This window comes from Motacilla alba, chromosome 2, assembly GCF_015832195.1.
Source record: "Motacilla alba alba isolate MOTALB_02 chromosome 2, Motacilla_alba_V1.0_pri, whole genome shotgun sequence".
Taxonomy (NCBI): Eukaryota; Metazoa; Chordata; class Aves; order Passeriformes; family Motacillidae; genus Motacilla; species Motacilla alba.
In genome coordinates this window covers 41,473,829-41,489,914 of record NC_052017.1, presented here as the reverse complement: position 1 = coordinate 41,489,914, position 16,086 = coordinate 41,473,829, and the positions used below count along the sequence as shown (strand labels likewise).

At 35.7% G+C, this 16,086-nt stretch overlaps 1 protein-coding gene across 1 annotated transcript in view; it reads left to right on the top strand.

Annotated features, from left to right (window-relative positions):
* The window catches only part of TOPAZ1 (testis and ovary specific PAZ domain containing 1), a 36,381-nt gene extending 21,793 nt beyond the window's left edge, over positions 1 to 14,588 (top strand). Inside the window, exons 9-20 of the mRNA XM_038128713.1 lie at positions 1,276 to 1,339; positions 2,475 to 2,626; positions 2,834 to 2,926; positions 3,212 to 3,327; positions 4,289 to 4,355; positions 5,350 to 5,524; positions 7,014 to 7,114; positions 10,123 to 10,288; positions 11,097 to 11,261; positions 12,288 to 12,491; positions 13,548 to 13,725; positions 14,378 to 14,588. Of these exons, the coding sequence (XP_037984641.1) occupies positions 1,276 to 1,339; positions 2,475 to 2,626; positions 2,834 to 2,926; positions 3,212 to 3,327; positions 4,289 to 4,355; positions 5,350 to 5,524; positions 7,014 to 7,114; positions 10,123 to 10,288; positions 11,097 to 11,261; positions 12,288 to 12,491; positions 13,548 to 13,725; positions 14,378 to 14,588 (1,692 nt within the window). The remainder of the gene's footprint in view (positions 1 to 1,275; positions 1,340 to 2,474; positions 2,627 to 2,833; positions 2,927 to 3,211; positions 3,328 to 4,288; positions 4,356 to 5,349; positions 5,525 to 7,013; positions 7,115 to 10,122; positions 10,289 to 11,096; positions 11,262 to 12,287; positions 12,492 to 13,547; positions 13,726 to 14,377) is intronic.
* The last annotated feature ends 1,498 nt before the right edge of the window (positions 14,589 to 16,086 follow it).

The following is a 16,086-nucleotide window of genomic DNA, read 5'->3' as shown; positions in this document are numbered from 1 at the left end:
TCAGCCACCTGGGAGTATAGATTTGGATTAAGTGAGTTAACCTGTTCCCAAGGGGCACTTCACTTATATTAATGATCAAAAATTTGACATGATTTTCTGAAAGGTATATCTTGGAATATAACTCAACATTGCAATACTGCTTCCAAATAAAAACAATAAGCTTTATTTATACTTAGATGTATCATTTTTGTATTCTTTGTCTTGATGGTCTAAACAGGTTAATGGCTTTAAAATAAGATGTCTTGGCCATAAACCAGTATCTTCTGCTTTGATGATAATTCATTTGCTGCATAATGAACTTCATGAGTAAATTCTGTGTCATTTTGAAGTTGCATGTAAAAATAAACCTGACTCAGTTTTACTTGACTACTGGCATGACTACTAATTTAGGGCATTTTCTCTCTCTTGATGTTTAACTATTTCAAAAAATAGTATTAAATATGACCAATTTACATTGTTATGCAGAAAGACTGTAAATGTTCTAGAAGTGACAGAGAATTTCTAAAAGGGGGTGGGAGTTTTCCCTAACTTGGAATTATAAGATACAATGTCAGTTGTCTTTATTTCTTCATCTGCAGAGATGGAGAAGAATGTGTAAGTACCACAAAGCTGACAGCTTAAGATGTTAAGACAAGAATGTTCCAATACTAGATAACATTAAAATATCTTAATAGGTGTGGATTTCTTTTTTGTTGTTGTTTTTTAGTTAATTCAGCCTGTGGTGAAATGGCTCATTAAATCAAGTTAGTTTTGAGCTTTTTGTTCCGTGTCCTTATGAATGATTCTTTGTGACAATTGGTGTTTCCAGCCTCACTTCTGGATGATTTTTTGATTTCTTAGTTGGTACATTCATGGAAGTTTTACTTACCACGTTTCACATTTTTGCTTCCCTTTGTTTGTTTACAGTCTGCCACATTTATACTAATTCTGAAGTAACTGCATTTTCAAATTCTCTTTTTTTTTCTTTTTTTTTTGTTTGCTATGAGTGTATACATACATTTTGCATGTATACATACACATGCAAACATTTGTGGTCCCAGCAGCCTCTTTCCCGAACATTGCATCTGCATTATTTTTCTATTTGATTTGCTGGCCTTCTGACAGAGCCTTTGTCTACAGACCCTATTACCTTCTTATATCATTTATCAGTATGTATGGCTTACATGGAAGCAATGTAAAGCTCATTATATTATAGAACTCATGCTTGTGAGTAGTTATTTTGCTCAGCTTAAACTGAAGTTACATTTTACTATAATTTTTTTCTTTTTTTTACAGATTTGCATGGCAATTCTTAGGACATACATTAGTATCAAAGAATCGGGCCTCCTAAAACGTGCAGGTGTGGTATAGTAGTAGCTGTTGGTATATCTTTGTTACTTAGCTTATTTAAAGCAAATTAAATAGGCTGTCGAAAGAGAAATGGTTGCCACTTCAGCAGTGAATAAAAAGTTCTTCAAATTAAAGAATACATTCAATCCCTACATTTTAATGGTTTGGTTTCCCAGTAAGGCTAGAAATTTAGATAAGCACTTGGCTCTGGAGGGTCTTAGAAATCTTACTTCCACATATAATTAACATACCTGACTGTAACTAGACTTGGGAGTAGAAATATGTAAATAGGGCAGGTAGGAGGCTTAACAGAACCCAAATTTTATTAAGGTGCTTTTGAACACCCTGTCCAAACATCAAAACCCCAAGAACTTGAGAATGGAAGCTCTTGAAATTAAGTGTTGCTACTGCACCCAGCCCCAACAGCTTTAGCTTAGTCCTTACACCATATGTGTAAACAATTATGATTAACACATTTTAGGGACAGCAGTTCGTTCAGATCCATCTGAGCTTTTGAGTTTAGTCAGAAAGGGCTTGTGTTCTGTTTTTACTCTGGACAGTGATTTCTTTCATACCAGTCCTGAGCAGTCTTTAAGTTTTTGAAAACTTCTTAGAATGTAGCAGAATGAGAACAGGGAATTCAATTGCATCGTGTGCTGCAGTGTTCCTGTGCTGAACACATGAGTGTTTTAATGTGGGTAACACTGGATACCAGCAGGCCTCAGTACGTGTTTGTCAAGGAAGGGTGGCACTGGAACAGGTTGTAAGACCATCCACTGTAACACAGCACTTCCTAGAGCTTCCTGTCTGGAAAGGTCTTACTACCTTGATGCATGTACCAAATCTGACCTGGGTTTGTGCATTCTTCTTGTGCCGCACCAAATCAGCTAGACTCTCTGGGAACCTACAGGGCTTACAGCGCTCAGCTCAATGATAGGACATTTCAGAATAGTCAGTCTGGTTCTGGTAAGGTTAACACTGTATTCAAACTGGATCCTTCCACCCTTTTTTCTCCTATCTCCATTCCATAATATCTTGGACAATTAAGCATTGTTACACTGTGTCTAAAATGAATGGAAACAACTTGTTTAAATAATTTACATCAGTTAATCCCAAAGTGAAATTCAATTTAATTGCTTTTTCAGTCCAAATATTTGTGCAGTATTACAAAGAAGTTACTCCTGGTGTGGATTTTGCTTCTGAAGTGCTGAATGATCTTCTTGTTTCATTGCTCAACAACTGCTTGTTGCAGGAAGTATTTCAGATATTGAATGTAATTGTACAAATCAAGACACTGGTAGGTGACTTTGTAATGTTTTCTAAATCTTAGTTTCATAGTTTTAGTTTTTTGAGTACTATGCCATTTATAGTAATAAGATTATTTTTACTCTGGTACTTAAATCTTACATGAAGGGAATAATTCAGAATACCCTATTACAAAATCTCTACGCTTTCTAATTTAAGGGAGTTGCAAAACTGAATGTGCTTCTTTTGTCTATATTAGCCAGCTGTAGATGTTCTTCTGAAAGTTTTTGAGCATGTGGCTTCTTTGAATATCAGAAATGCTGTGCCTACATTAATCAGTACCTTCTGTAAGGTATGAGTTTCATTTATACTACTGCTGCTTGTTGGAATTTCTGAAATACGTTGCCTGTTTGAAAACTCAAACATATCAATTTAAAAACCCGTACTGAAATAATATGAAAAGTGTTATTGTGAGTAGCTGAATTCGTGGTATCGATTTTCATTTATTCCTTCGTTTTTGACTGAGATTCACTGCGATGTGTTTTTCCCAATGTTGTTCGCCATTTACCTCTGAAGATGCATTAAGTCATCACAACTTCTAATATGCTTACTTTTCTTGCCATGTTTGATATTACAGCTCATTGATGCTGGTATGTTCCTTCAGTTAGAACATTTTGACTACATTATTAAGTTACTTCGCCAATTGCAAGTTTCCAGTTGGGAAATGAGTACTGTCTTGAACATAAAATCCAGGTATGTCTTTAAGGAGCTATTCTCTAATTACAGAGAATTATAGGAGCTGCTTAGCTCCTTCTTCAGCATCTATTTTTATAAATTTATGTGGAAACTTTAAAAGATGTGTTGGATGGAAATATTATCATATCATGCCCAATTGTATTTTAAAGTGCTGTCAATCTACTGTGTTTTAAAGATCAAGCATTGTTAAATCAAAATTTAGATTCTGACCACAATTATTATTTTTTTCTGTATGAATCATCGTTGTACAATTTGCTGCCAGCTGTGAGAGTTTATATAGCTAGCCAAATTAGAAACATTGTGGTTTAATACATGATTTATAATATTAATATATCTTTTACCCACTTAAGCAAATGGTACTTCTGCAATAAACAACCCTTCTAGGATTAGTTATCATCTGAAGTAGTTTTCTACTAACTAATTATCATCTGAAGTAGTTTTTCTACTAACCCTTCTAGGATTAGTTATCATCTGAAGTAGTTTTCTAGTTTCCTTTACAGTGTGACTACACAAACATTTGTGCCAGCACTACTAGGGAGGAGGGTCATTTTTTGAGTACTGCTGGGATATGCTGGACAAAATGTCAAATCTGTTCAAAAACTGCTAATACTTCCCCATCTCTTGAACAAGATTGTGATCCTTTTCATTTTTGTATCGTCTGCATCAAATTCACACACATAAAAGTTGAGAAACTAAATTTTTGATTCATAAACATACATTTAATTCTTAGTGGAAACCAAATATGCAGCATCTGTGAAAATAGCTCTGCTCAATTATTTGTTTAATACATGCACTAACTTCCCTTGGCAAGATTTTAAATGAGCATTTTCAGTGTGCAGTTTGTGTAATGTGAAGCAAATAGGATCAAAAATCACATCAGTTTGGTGTTCATATGTGATAATTTGTTGTTCAATAGGATGTGTTAAAATTCAAGTATTCTTTTTTTTTCATACGGAAGAATTAAGGAAAGATATTTTGAAAAGACATGGATTTTTGACTTCAACTTGGCAGTGGCTGAAATTCAGGTACAGTATGTGCATTCTTCATGATTTCTTTAAAATCTTCATGAAATAGCAATTTCTATACATTTTTTAATTAGTGGGCTTCATTATAAGTATAGTGAGCTTATGCAAAGCCATGTTTGGGAAGGGTTAACATACAGGAGAAAACTGTCTTTGGCCTTTCTGTAATGTCAGTATTTTGATTTACATACTTGCAGTTTTTTATCTTCATTTTGCATCGAATTCAAAGATTTTGTAACTTTAAGCAATTATTTCCTCTGCTTTACATTTGTTGTGCTTGTAACTGGTAGTGGTACATCATTCCTCACTAAAAAAATACTTAATACATTATTTAGCAGATAGAATTCATATCTGGTATAAAACCACACAATTGTAAAAGTAATTGACAACATTGAGCAGTATTTTAAAGAATAAAAAAGTATTGTAAAGCAGTCTTTATTTGGACACTTGTGTCTTTCATATTCAAGGTCAGATTACTTACTATGCACAATTGTAATATAGTTTGCATATTATCACACATCCAGTGTAGATCCAGAGATTGAAATATAAAAAGGGAAAAACCAGTTCTTTTTTAAAGAACTTTTTAAAAAAGTTCTAACTTTTTTACTCCTTTAACACCAAAGTCATTAAGTGATCTGGCAAGCAAAAGACTAATTCATATAGAAAATAACTATAAACTCAGCATGCATCATGGGAAAAAAAATACTGAATAAATGCCAGTTCCTAAATAGGATGAATAAGTTATGAGCTTTCTCAATTGAGGTCATGACATGAAAAAAGGAATTTAATTTCTTGAGGGATAAAAGTAATTAGCAGTCCATGCAAGTTTGGCAACATGTAACTGCCATATGACCATGAATGTTCTTGGCAGTAGCATTTCATCTGCATTTTTTCTCCTTTATGTCTATCCCAGGTACATATCTCAAATTTTCCTTTATTTTCTGTTTGGTTTTCTGGAAGCAGGTTTGCTTATATTTATCCTTTGCCTCCTTTACAGCATTGCAAGGAAAAAAGGGATTGGACCAAGCTGGGAGCTTTGTATCTTAATGCAAGAACTGGATGTGAACATTTTGAGGATCTTCAGAAATTGTTTTTATCTATTGCTGAAATTCTAGCCAAAGATTCTGAGACAGACAGACCAGGAGTCCCTTTTTGTGATTTTGCTGATACAGGTAAAATTAAGATGCAAGAAGTGCTTTTCGTAGAGGCTTTAAAAGAGATAAAAATATTAATTCCTATAGTTTTCTGATTATTAGTTAATTTTATGTTACAATATTCTGAATCTTTTGAGGTGTAAATACAGTCAGCTGTAATGTTCAGTCCAAGCTATTTTCCAGTAGAAATAAAATGCTTACACTGAAGGAAGATTCAGAAGGAGGAACAGTAGAGTTTTGTGAAATCAAAAAGAGAACCCAGAATTCATGATCTTCCATTAAAAATGGCCTATGCTCAGGACAATGGCAAATGTATTTAAGTATTTTCATGTAAAATGTCACATGAAAATCTTACATTATGTTAATAGCATAAATAAACTTTACTGCTGTAAGTATATATATACTTGTGTGTTTTAAAACACATTGAACATGTTACATCATATATGTAATTTGTACCTTTTTTTTTTTTTTTACTAAGTTGGATTTTTGGAATTATTTTATTCTTCAAAGAATCAATATTTCTACTAGGGCTGGGTGCTCGAGAACCCAATGTTTTAATAGTTCTGGCAGGTTTTCTTGCCTCTTTCCTCCCTATGCCACTTCATTTGCATATCTGTATCATTCTTCCTAATGAGTTTGCAGATTACTGAGGCTTGGTGAAGTGTCAGTGGAATACTAAATCGTTTTGCAAAGGATTACTTAGATTATTTTTCAACCTGTATTATCCACTAAAACATAATGAATATTTATTCCAGATATGTGACATATCCTTTCTGACCACAGACTTTCATATCATAAAAAAGCTTCCAGTTGTGACAGAGGGAGAAGATTTTGTTGGAGCTTGGAACTGTCTTTCCTAGAGCAGTGGTCTCCCAGCTGATAAGCACCTCCATCAGTAAAAATTTTTGAGCAATGACCCACAATTTATTTATTTATATATTATATACATGTGCTACTACACCAATATATTAAATTCTCTATAAACCGTACACAAAAACAGGAGTTACAAATGTGAGATAAATATTAAACAAACACTGTATTTTAAAGTATTTTACTTAATTTTATTTTCTAATAGTACAAAAAATATTTCCTTCCAGCAGCTGAATGGATTGTTGTACTCACAACCTACTTTGAGACCACTGCTCAAAAATTCTAACAGTGCTTCCAAGAGGTTGTAATTACTCAGTTCTGCAATTACCAGAATTTCTTCGTAGTGCCATAAAATATAAAGCTTACTTTACAAATAATGTTACTAAATTATGCCATTACATGTCCAATCATTTTATGGATGATTTGGACTACTATGAAATACTGTCTGAATAAACTATCATTATTTACCCTACTTCTGATGTTAAGACATAGGAAGTTGCTGCTTTCAATGGCAAATATTTCAGAAAATGTTTTAGTATTTTCATAATTACTGTGTTTTTGAAATGTGTAATTTCTTTAGAACTGCATTTACATGTTAAATAAATAAACAAGTAAGCTTTGTTCTTTTTCTTTCCAGTAATGAAAAATTCACAGCATAATAAAGCAGACAGACTTTTCATTGGAAGGACTGGGATAAGCGTAATGTATTCGTATCACAAAGTACTGCAGTGGATAAAGGTATGCGGTGCTACAGGAACCTGACTGGAAGAAAAAGAGAAAAAAACCTAGTAATTTCTCTTCTGGCTTTTAAACTCTAGTTTCTCCAGCGGAATGACTGGATGTGCCACCTGCCCCCTGCGGTCTTACTTGTACTTCCTAACTGTCCAGCTGGACCAAAGCAATTTATTGTGCCTTTCTGAGCAGTAGTCTTCTATGGAGCCTATCATAACTTCATCTTAAAACATAGAAACTGATTGCTCATGTTCATTTTGTGATTTTTCTGAGCTGAGGTTGAATCTGAACTAAGAGACAGGTCTTCCCGAGATTCTGGGGTGAGGTGCTGACAGGATTATTTCCCAGAAACTTTACTTTCTTCTGCCTGGCAATCATGTTGCATTCTGAGAACTCCCAACTGAAGTGATATTTAGAGAAGTTTGAGCAATGGTGCTTCTGCATCTGACCTCAAATAGAATGGATAAGGCCAGGAAGACAGAAAAACAGCATATCACGTCTGCGCTTGGTGAACTTCCTGTTCCCCAGAACTGCTGAAGTGCTTTTCTTCCACTGAATCTAAGTTTCTAAGTTCAAATGAATCTTGTAAAACTCCAGTGGTCACAAAGAAATACCTTTACAATCATATCTTTGTTGTCAAACATTACGCAGGGCCAGGGCTAAGAGACTAGACTTTTGACAGGATGTTTTACATTCCTTATGCCTCAGGCAGTATTGGTCATAATTTCACTGCAGTAAGATCCATTTCAATGTTAAATTTGTCTTTTTCTTCCTGGAAGGAACCAGTGCATACCAAACTCAATCTCTTATAGAAAACAACATGCAAAGTGATAGCATAAGAAGTACTGTAAACCCCCAATGATTTTAGGTTGTGTTTTGGTCAGTGATCCCATTCTGAACTTGGGCCTGATCCTTTCAGCTAATACTTGTGCTGTACTGGGATGTTCCTCACGCCGTACAAGATGATTTCTAGCATGGGCTTTTATGAACAGAAGGAAATGCTCTCAATCCCCTTTTGTCTCTTGAAGTTTTGGGTTGGCTTTTCTTTGCGAATTACCATCAGGGAACCCTTTCTGGTTCGCATTGAGGAGTTAAATTGTCTTTGTACGATTGTCTCTAGGGGATGACCTTCAGGAATTCTGTTATGTAAAAAACCTGTGCACTGCTCAGTCTGTTTCCAGGGTCAAGCCAAGTCCCAGGAGTTACATGGTAGAGGTGCTTAGTCTAGAGACAGGATGCCTGTTCTGATAAACCATTAATTTTACAGCATCGGCTCCATGAGTTGAATGGTCTTCAGCAGGTCACTTTCAAGCTGCAGCACAGTGTGGTACTGTTTAAGAGTAAAGGGAAGGAGAGAGGGTCTTTGTATTAGCACTTGAGTAATACTGCATTAGAACTCCAGGCATTTTTGTTCCTCAAAACTTAGCAGTTAGAACAGTTAAGATACTCCTGACCACAGAAGAGAGAATCTAAATTCTTGGCATTGAGGAGTGGTGATGCTCACATGCCCACTGAAGAGTTTAGGTTGGTTTGGGTTTTGGCTGTCTTCTTTAGCATGTAGTGTTTGTGTGTCTTCAGACATTTTAGCTGTGTTCCAGTCCATCTTAAGGGAGAGCCTTATCTTGGATTGCACAACCCCTGATATTTCAAGGAGATTCATCTTCATGTCCTAATTTCAGAGGTCAAAGGTGTGAGAAGCACATGCGGTGTTACTCTTGTACAACATGAGTTACTAAAAGTCAATGCTTCTTACAATACTATGATTTCTTTCATGTCTAGAGCAAAAGATCTTTATTTCTTTCAGAGTGTTGTGTTAGCTATCAAACCTACTTCTCAAGAGATTACTGACCAAGATCCTCAAACAGCTTTGTAGACAACCTGTGTTGACCATATTAGAGTGTGAATGAGGCTTTGCTCTGAATGATTTTTATCAGAACTGGCAGATCCCAAATTTATCTCTGCTTCAGGAAGCTGTCATTCTTACCTCTCTCTACCTATTCCACTCCATTATATATATCAGATAAATCCCTAATCCTGGCCTGATGGGCTAGTATCTACTTGGTCCATGTCTTTTTTGCCCAAAAGGTAGTCCAGAAAGTAAGATAGTAATGAATTTGTTCTTCCTGCTCTGCCCAAATTAATTTTGGCTTTACGACGTGCCCTGTGCTGTTTTATGAATATGTTGGACTGCCTGAAACTCTAAATGTGCTTTTCATATCATTTTTCCTTCAAGAACATCAAACCCCTTTATTACAGAGCTTTGGTTGCTCTTGGGGGTAAAATATGTACGCTGCTTGGTCCTGAAGAGAATTTTCTTTGTAAGAGGTAAGGAAAGTTCATAAGACAGATGTACTTCAAAAAACATGCAACAAACAGCCAAAAAGTTGTTAAGATGAAGTTTCTGTAGAAAACCAGTCTAAATACCAGTCTGGAATCTGATGGCAAAGTTGTTGGTCATTAAAATGTTGGCCAGATAGGCCCAACTTCTTCCTGTTTATTGTCCTGCTGCTTACAATCATCAGTGTTTTCTTTGACTTACGCTAGAGTAATTATTTCAGTTTAACAATTACGTCTCTGCTGCAAAATGAAAATTCTCTGTATGATCTTTCAGAATTTTGTAGATTGTGTAGTACTGAATGAAATCAAAATTAAAAATACTAATCAACCAAAATAAGCACATACAAATTAATTACAAAGTATGTTAAAAATACTGTATTGAACATTATATAGTAGAAATAATGTTATGGGTAATAGTGTGTTGGGAACTCTTCAACAATAGGTTGGTAGAGTTTTTTGGTCTACATAGTAAAAAAAACCTAAACTCTTCATTTGAAATTCTACTAGACTTCACTCCTGACTCAGTTTGGACCAGATAACTGCATCGATACCTATAAATCTGTGTCACCAAATTAAATCTGTTCTATTTTATGTAAATATACTCTGTGTTCACTGTGTGTTCACTGATACCATTGCTTTCTCTGACCTTCTCTCTTTCCCTCTCCCTCTTACACCAGGGAAGGAAGGTTTTGGATAAACTGCATGAGCTACAGATAGATTTTACACTCTTGAAAGGACTTGTAGGTGCAGGGAGGTCAGCATCCAGATGTCAGATTGTTAATAAAGCCGCAGAAATCTTTCTTTATTCTGGAAATTTGGATGGAGCAACAAGGGTATTGAGAGGTAAGCCTGTCTTAAAATCTTGACTTAAATTTGAACAGTCCAGTTCTATGACAAATTTCAGATAAAAGTTACAAGCTGGTCTGTGTTACTAAAAATAGTCAATAATACTGAGGCAGCAAAGCAAAGGTGATCATTTTACTAGTTAATATTCTTCTTTATATGTATATTACAACTAATTTTTTCAGATGTTTTCACAGTATTCTACTATCAACACCATTCTACCTAAAAATCTGCTGTAATGAGGGAGGAGTGCAGCTTGGAAAATGGTGCTGTCCCATGCTGGGAGTGTAGTTTTCCTTTGAACCAGGGGACATTCAGTGTCAAATTTCTGGCTTGGGTCCATGCGATGTTCCTCACAGAATCCTCATTTAATATAATTGCTTTAGAATAGTACCATATTTCTGCAATTATTACATATGGCTTTTTGGAACTGTGATCTGCTGAAAATAGATGAAATTCAGAAGTAAAAAGAATAGAATGTATGCTGTAAAATGATATGGAGGATGTAAATTTGCGTTCAGTTTTATAGCTGTACATAGGTACATACATATCTATATATGCCACTGACAGTCCATTTTTCTGCAGTAATATTTCACAAAAGGGGTGATTTATAATATAACAGTTCAGAGAATCAGTCTAAGGAGTATTGGTCATAAGGAGCAAATTATTAATAAGTCGAGCTGCACTTCCTGTGCAATTCTAAAGTTTGTGTCATGGTACAGTTTGCAGTACATTCTTAATGGCTTAAAGTCTCAACATTCAGAAGTTCCAGTTCCTAGAAATAACACTGCACTGTTGTTTGCCACAGAGTCAGAGTGGATCACAGATGCACCGTTGTGGCCCTGTGATAAAATGGACATCCTCAATCGACACAATCTGTTATGTGCAATAGTGCACAAATACTTGAGGAGGAGTTTGTACAGGCAGGCATTTGAAGTTCTGCAGAACTTACCGGGTTTGCAGAAACATTCTGGTAAGTAAAGAAAAAGATACTGTGTAAAGAGCTAAAAATTTAACAGATGATTCTGTGCTGTTCTTGTAGTGTTTTCTAGCTAAAATTTGTTTAAGTAAGATGGGTTTATAGAAGCCTGTTTGTGTTTTCCAAAGAGTATAGTGTCAGTTAAATATGTGTTCTGCTCTGCAGCTCTTGCTGCACTTGTGCACACACACTTGGATGTGCACACACAACTTGTCCTCTTTTGCTCAGTTACTACACAGGACAACAGGAAAGACTCGTTAAATTTTTAAGGATCTATATGGTCTATACAGTGAGATAAAATAGGAATATTTTAATTTTATTTTATCTTAATTTCAGGTGAATGACATGGGGATTTTTTTCTTTAACTGAGCTGCCTAACCTAAGTGCCTCTTACATACCGTGTTAAGAACTGAGTGCTCTTTCAGGCCTTATTTATCTGACAGATTTTGGATGAGTACTTAAAAATGAGATATATAGTTACTTAGGCTCCACTGAGGAAACCTCAGCTGATTCGTGTGTGTAGGTCTCAGTCTACCGCCACTTTTAGGTATGTTAGGAGAGATTGGTTGGAAGACCATCTACTTTAGAGAATACTGAAAGGATGTAGTTCTTCGAGTTATGAGGTAAATACGACAAGGCTGCTCAGTCCTGCCGAAAAGGTGACAGTTCAGAAAGAGTAGAAGCAGAAAACCAAGGGGGTTTTTATTGGTGGAAATCTTAAATCTGAGAGATCAGATGAAGATTGTATTTATAGGCTGGAGCAAGTGAATGTATTTTTATGTGATTCTCTTGGTTTTGGCAGCACATTGTTACTTGAACCTTAACACTTGTCCTTCACAATGTGAAAGAACTACTGTATGACAAGACTTTTGGTGAATAAAGCATTCATGTTATCCCAACCTTGTTCCATCTTGCTGATAGGGGCAAGAGTTCTGATTTAGGTACTGATGGAGAAAGGATCCTTCAACTAGATTTGCATTTTCATTAATTCAGTTGTTAATATTTTTAATTTCATTTCAGATATTATAGATGCTTCTCAATACAGCAGCCTTTTTAACAAGCTGATAAATGCCTGTTTTGAGAACAAGAACCTTGGGGTCTCATCTTCTGCAGTAGACTTCATGCTTTCCAAAAAAATTGCTATTGATTTTGTTTTACTTAGAGGATTAATCACAGCTTTGGGAAGAAGTTCTTTATGGTCCAAAGCTAGGACCTATTACAAAAGTAAGTTGCTTCTTTAACAATATCCTTCCCTTACATTCTTTAGATAATGTGTTCATAACATTTCAGTATGAGTAAAAAGAAAAACAGTATTTTCTTTGTCACTCTCAGGAATTTATATGTAACCAAAAATACTTACTAGGAAATTGTGAGTTGAAAATAAGAATCAGTGCGTACTACCTGGCATGAAATAAATGTAATTGTGATAAAATTAATTTTTTACATTCAGTTCCAGAATTTCAAGTATGTGAGCTCTGAAATGGTTGAAAAGTGCATTATCACATTTTCATCTAGGCAAATTAGATTTCCTGATACTTCTCTCTAGAAGTGTACCAGCATCTCTGTGGTGGTAAAATTATTAATATTTAAGATTTGAGAAGTCTGGCTAATTATTTTATCCTAACTATAAGAAAATTCATTTCAACTAAGAACTAATAGTCTGTAATTGTTTTCAACTCCCCATTTCTGAGCTAAGATAATTCTGGGTGCACCAATCTGCGTAGGGTCTCTCCATATGGTCTGTTTGATTCTGCCTTAGAATTGTTGTAGTTAGCAGACTGCTTTAAGAGACTGTCCTTTCTGGGATGGATACTTGGTTTTGTTAACATTGGAATTAGAGTTTTTCCTCATCTCTTTTTTTTTCCCCTTGAAATGCTGTATATGTTGGGTTGCTGGGATCACTTGACAGAAGAGAGGGGAACAAAGCGGGAGATGCTGTTCAAATGTTCTCTCACTCTGACCATGATTAACAGCTTCTGTCTGACCTGCCTAAATTGTACTTGTGTTATCACAGACTTGCTGTCTCCAGACTTCTGACACAGCTTTTTAATGGTAGCTGATAAAACTCATTGAAAAAAAAATTCCAGCATTTTACAACTGTGAATATTACGTGTGAATGCTGTGTGCTGTGTTCTCCAGTCAGGCCATTTCATAGGTGAAATAGTAAAATCCATTAAGGTTTTGGGGTTGGGGTTTTCCCACATTTAGTCACACAGAAGAAGACAGATCTGTGTTTAGTATTGGTAATCCTAATTCCTCATTTTCTGCATTTACTCTCAGATGCTTTATCACTGGGTTGCTACCCAGAGCTGCAGGGAAATTTATATCACAAACTACTGAAGATTGCTTCTTACCTGTCTGAAGTTGAGATGCTCTTGGCCATTGAAATATTTCTTGTTTCAAATGCCACTGATATTCAAAGTTCTAATAGTCAGACTCTTCAAATAGTACTGAAAAGGTTTGTTGTCAGATATGTACCATTTTGATTGTATTTATTCATGTGATCATGTAAGTAATAGATCTTGTTTTCCTTATCCTTCCCAAAGAATACATCTCTTCCTTTTGCTCCATGGATAAGTGAGAAGTTTTTTATCTCTTGTTCCCATGTGTATGCTACTGTATATCTGTTTGTTTTCTTAAATAGTAAGTTCTGCTCTTGCAAAAACTGTAGGCATGTCACTTAGGCACAGCCTTGTTCCAAAAGTAATTACATGCCAAAACTGAGTAAACCTTATGGATTCAAGCATGTACATGAATCCTTGCTATATCCAGTTCATTAAATAGTTTGTGTTCCTTTACTGAATCTTCCAGCCCAGAGACCTTTTTTTTCATGAAATGTGCTGGGAATATTGCAGAGCTACTTTGCGCTGGCATTAAAACTTATTAGTTTTCATTACCATTAAAGATGTTAAAAATACTCGTTCTATAACTTTTTAATTCTTCAGAACAATAATATAATCTGTCTAGAAATTAGTATAATATTTATCAGTGAAAAATGCAAGGCATTATTTTAATGTTTTTGTAATTTTCCTGCCAGTATAAAGTGTTGGACAAGTGACACATAGGCCTGTATGGTACCTAATTTTATATTTGTTAAAATTCTCTTACAGATCTGAAGATACAGTTCAGAATAACAGTGCCTATCACGAGGCAGTGGAGAGGCTGATCCAGGCGGCTCATTTATCTGATCCAAAGCTTTTTCTTAAGCATTTGACAATGAATGTTAATATGGAAGAAGTTTACAGCCTGGAGCATTCATCGGCTCTAAAATGGCTTCAGGAGAATATGAAATGGGCTCAGAAGGTCTGGCTGTTCCAGTAGTTTCTAAATAGATCCGCTGTGTTCGGACTGTGCCTTACTGATTTACAGCAAGTTGTGGTTTTAAATACTATATTGATGATAATGCAGAGAGTAGCACAGAAAGAGCAATTTCTTCCCTAACTATCCCACTGACTTATATAGATGTTTTGCAATGGTATCACCAGATAATGAGGAAGCTGCAGCCTCAGAACCTACATTCTCCATTCTTACAAGGAATTAGCCCTTAGCTTGTTTCTCCCAGCAGGTAATCATATAAGTGTAGTATAAGCGTAGATAAAAGTGTAAGTGCACTGGTTGAGTGCATCCACTGTTCTTGAGTGAGACATTTTCCACGTTTGTTCATAGTCTGTAGAAGTAATACCTTTTTCCTTTTGTCTGCCTCACAGTGACTTGTGAGGTCACTGTCCCAACTATTTGCACCTTAGATCTTAATTTCTTTGCTCCAAAAGCCCAGTAAGAAGCACTGAGAATAAAATAACTTCAAAATCACTTGAGACATGCCTGATTTAGGATACCTTTCTTCACAGAACTGAGAGCCTACATGTTGCTCTCAGCTGAAGGTTTATTTGATAATTTAATTAGATATTTATTTGATATAGATAATAGTTTGTGTATGGTTTCACATTTGTATATATGGATACTTCCACTGAAAAAGAAAACTTGCATTCTCCCTTGATTGTGCTCTTCGAGAGAGGTGGGTTTGCCCATCTTTTAGGTTCTGCCAACTGCATGATGAGATGGAGACTTGTAGAAAGCTTGTTTCACCATTCCTGGTTCTTCAGGATTTCTTCTTTTTTTCCGCCTGAAAATCCTGAATCACATTAAAAGCATGAGTTGCATAAGTCACATTCTGCAGCCTGAGTAAGAAGAACCAAACATTTACTACCGGAAAACCTCTCATGGCAAAACAATACAGCCTCTGTGAAAGTTGATACTTACTGAGCTCACCACTTCTGTAGTGTTGTTAGTTTAGATCTTCAGCACCAACCTTCACAAACTTGGCAATAATACAGCTCTTTTGGTCCTGCTCTCCATCCCCTTTAAAGCCTTTTGTTCTGAACACTTAAGCTATTTTGGGTATAGAAGTTCATGAGTTTTTAGGCTGTTCCATCATAAGTGAGATTAAGATGGGGGCACAGGAGACCTCATTGTTTGAAAAATGTCTCTCCTTTGGGGTAGCATAAGTCTATTCCCAGTTCCTGCAGCATTATTTCACATGTCCTTTGCAGCTCTAAATCATGAAAGCCATCATGACCTTAGTACTGGATGGTTGTGTGGAGGGTTTTGGTGTTAGGGGTTTTTCTCTTTGGGGGAGGTTACCATTCCAGTCTTGCGGTTTATGCCATTGATCTGATGTCATTAATCTGATTGTCAGTTGTTGGATTCCTGACCTCCTGAGGGCCAGGTCCTGAACTTTTTCAATAACACTTCTCATCCAGTCTGTTAGGGAGTTGCTACTGGAAGAGAGAGGATTGAATCTAATGACCACCAAGATCAC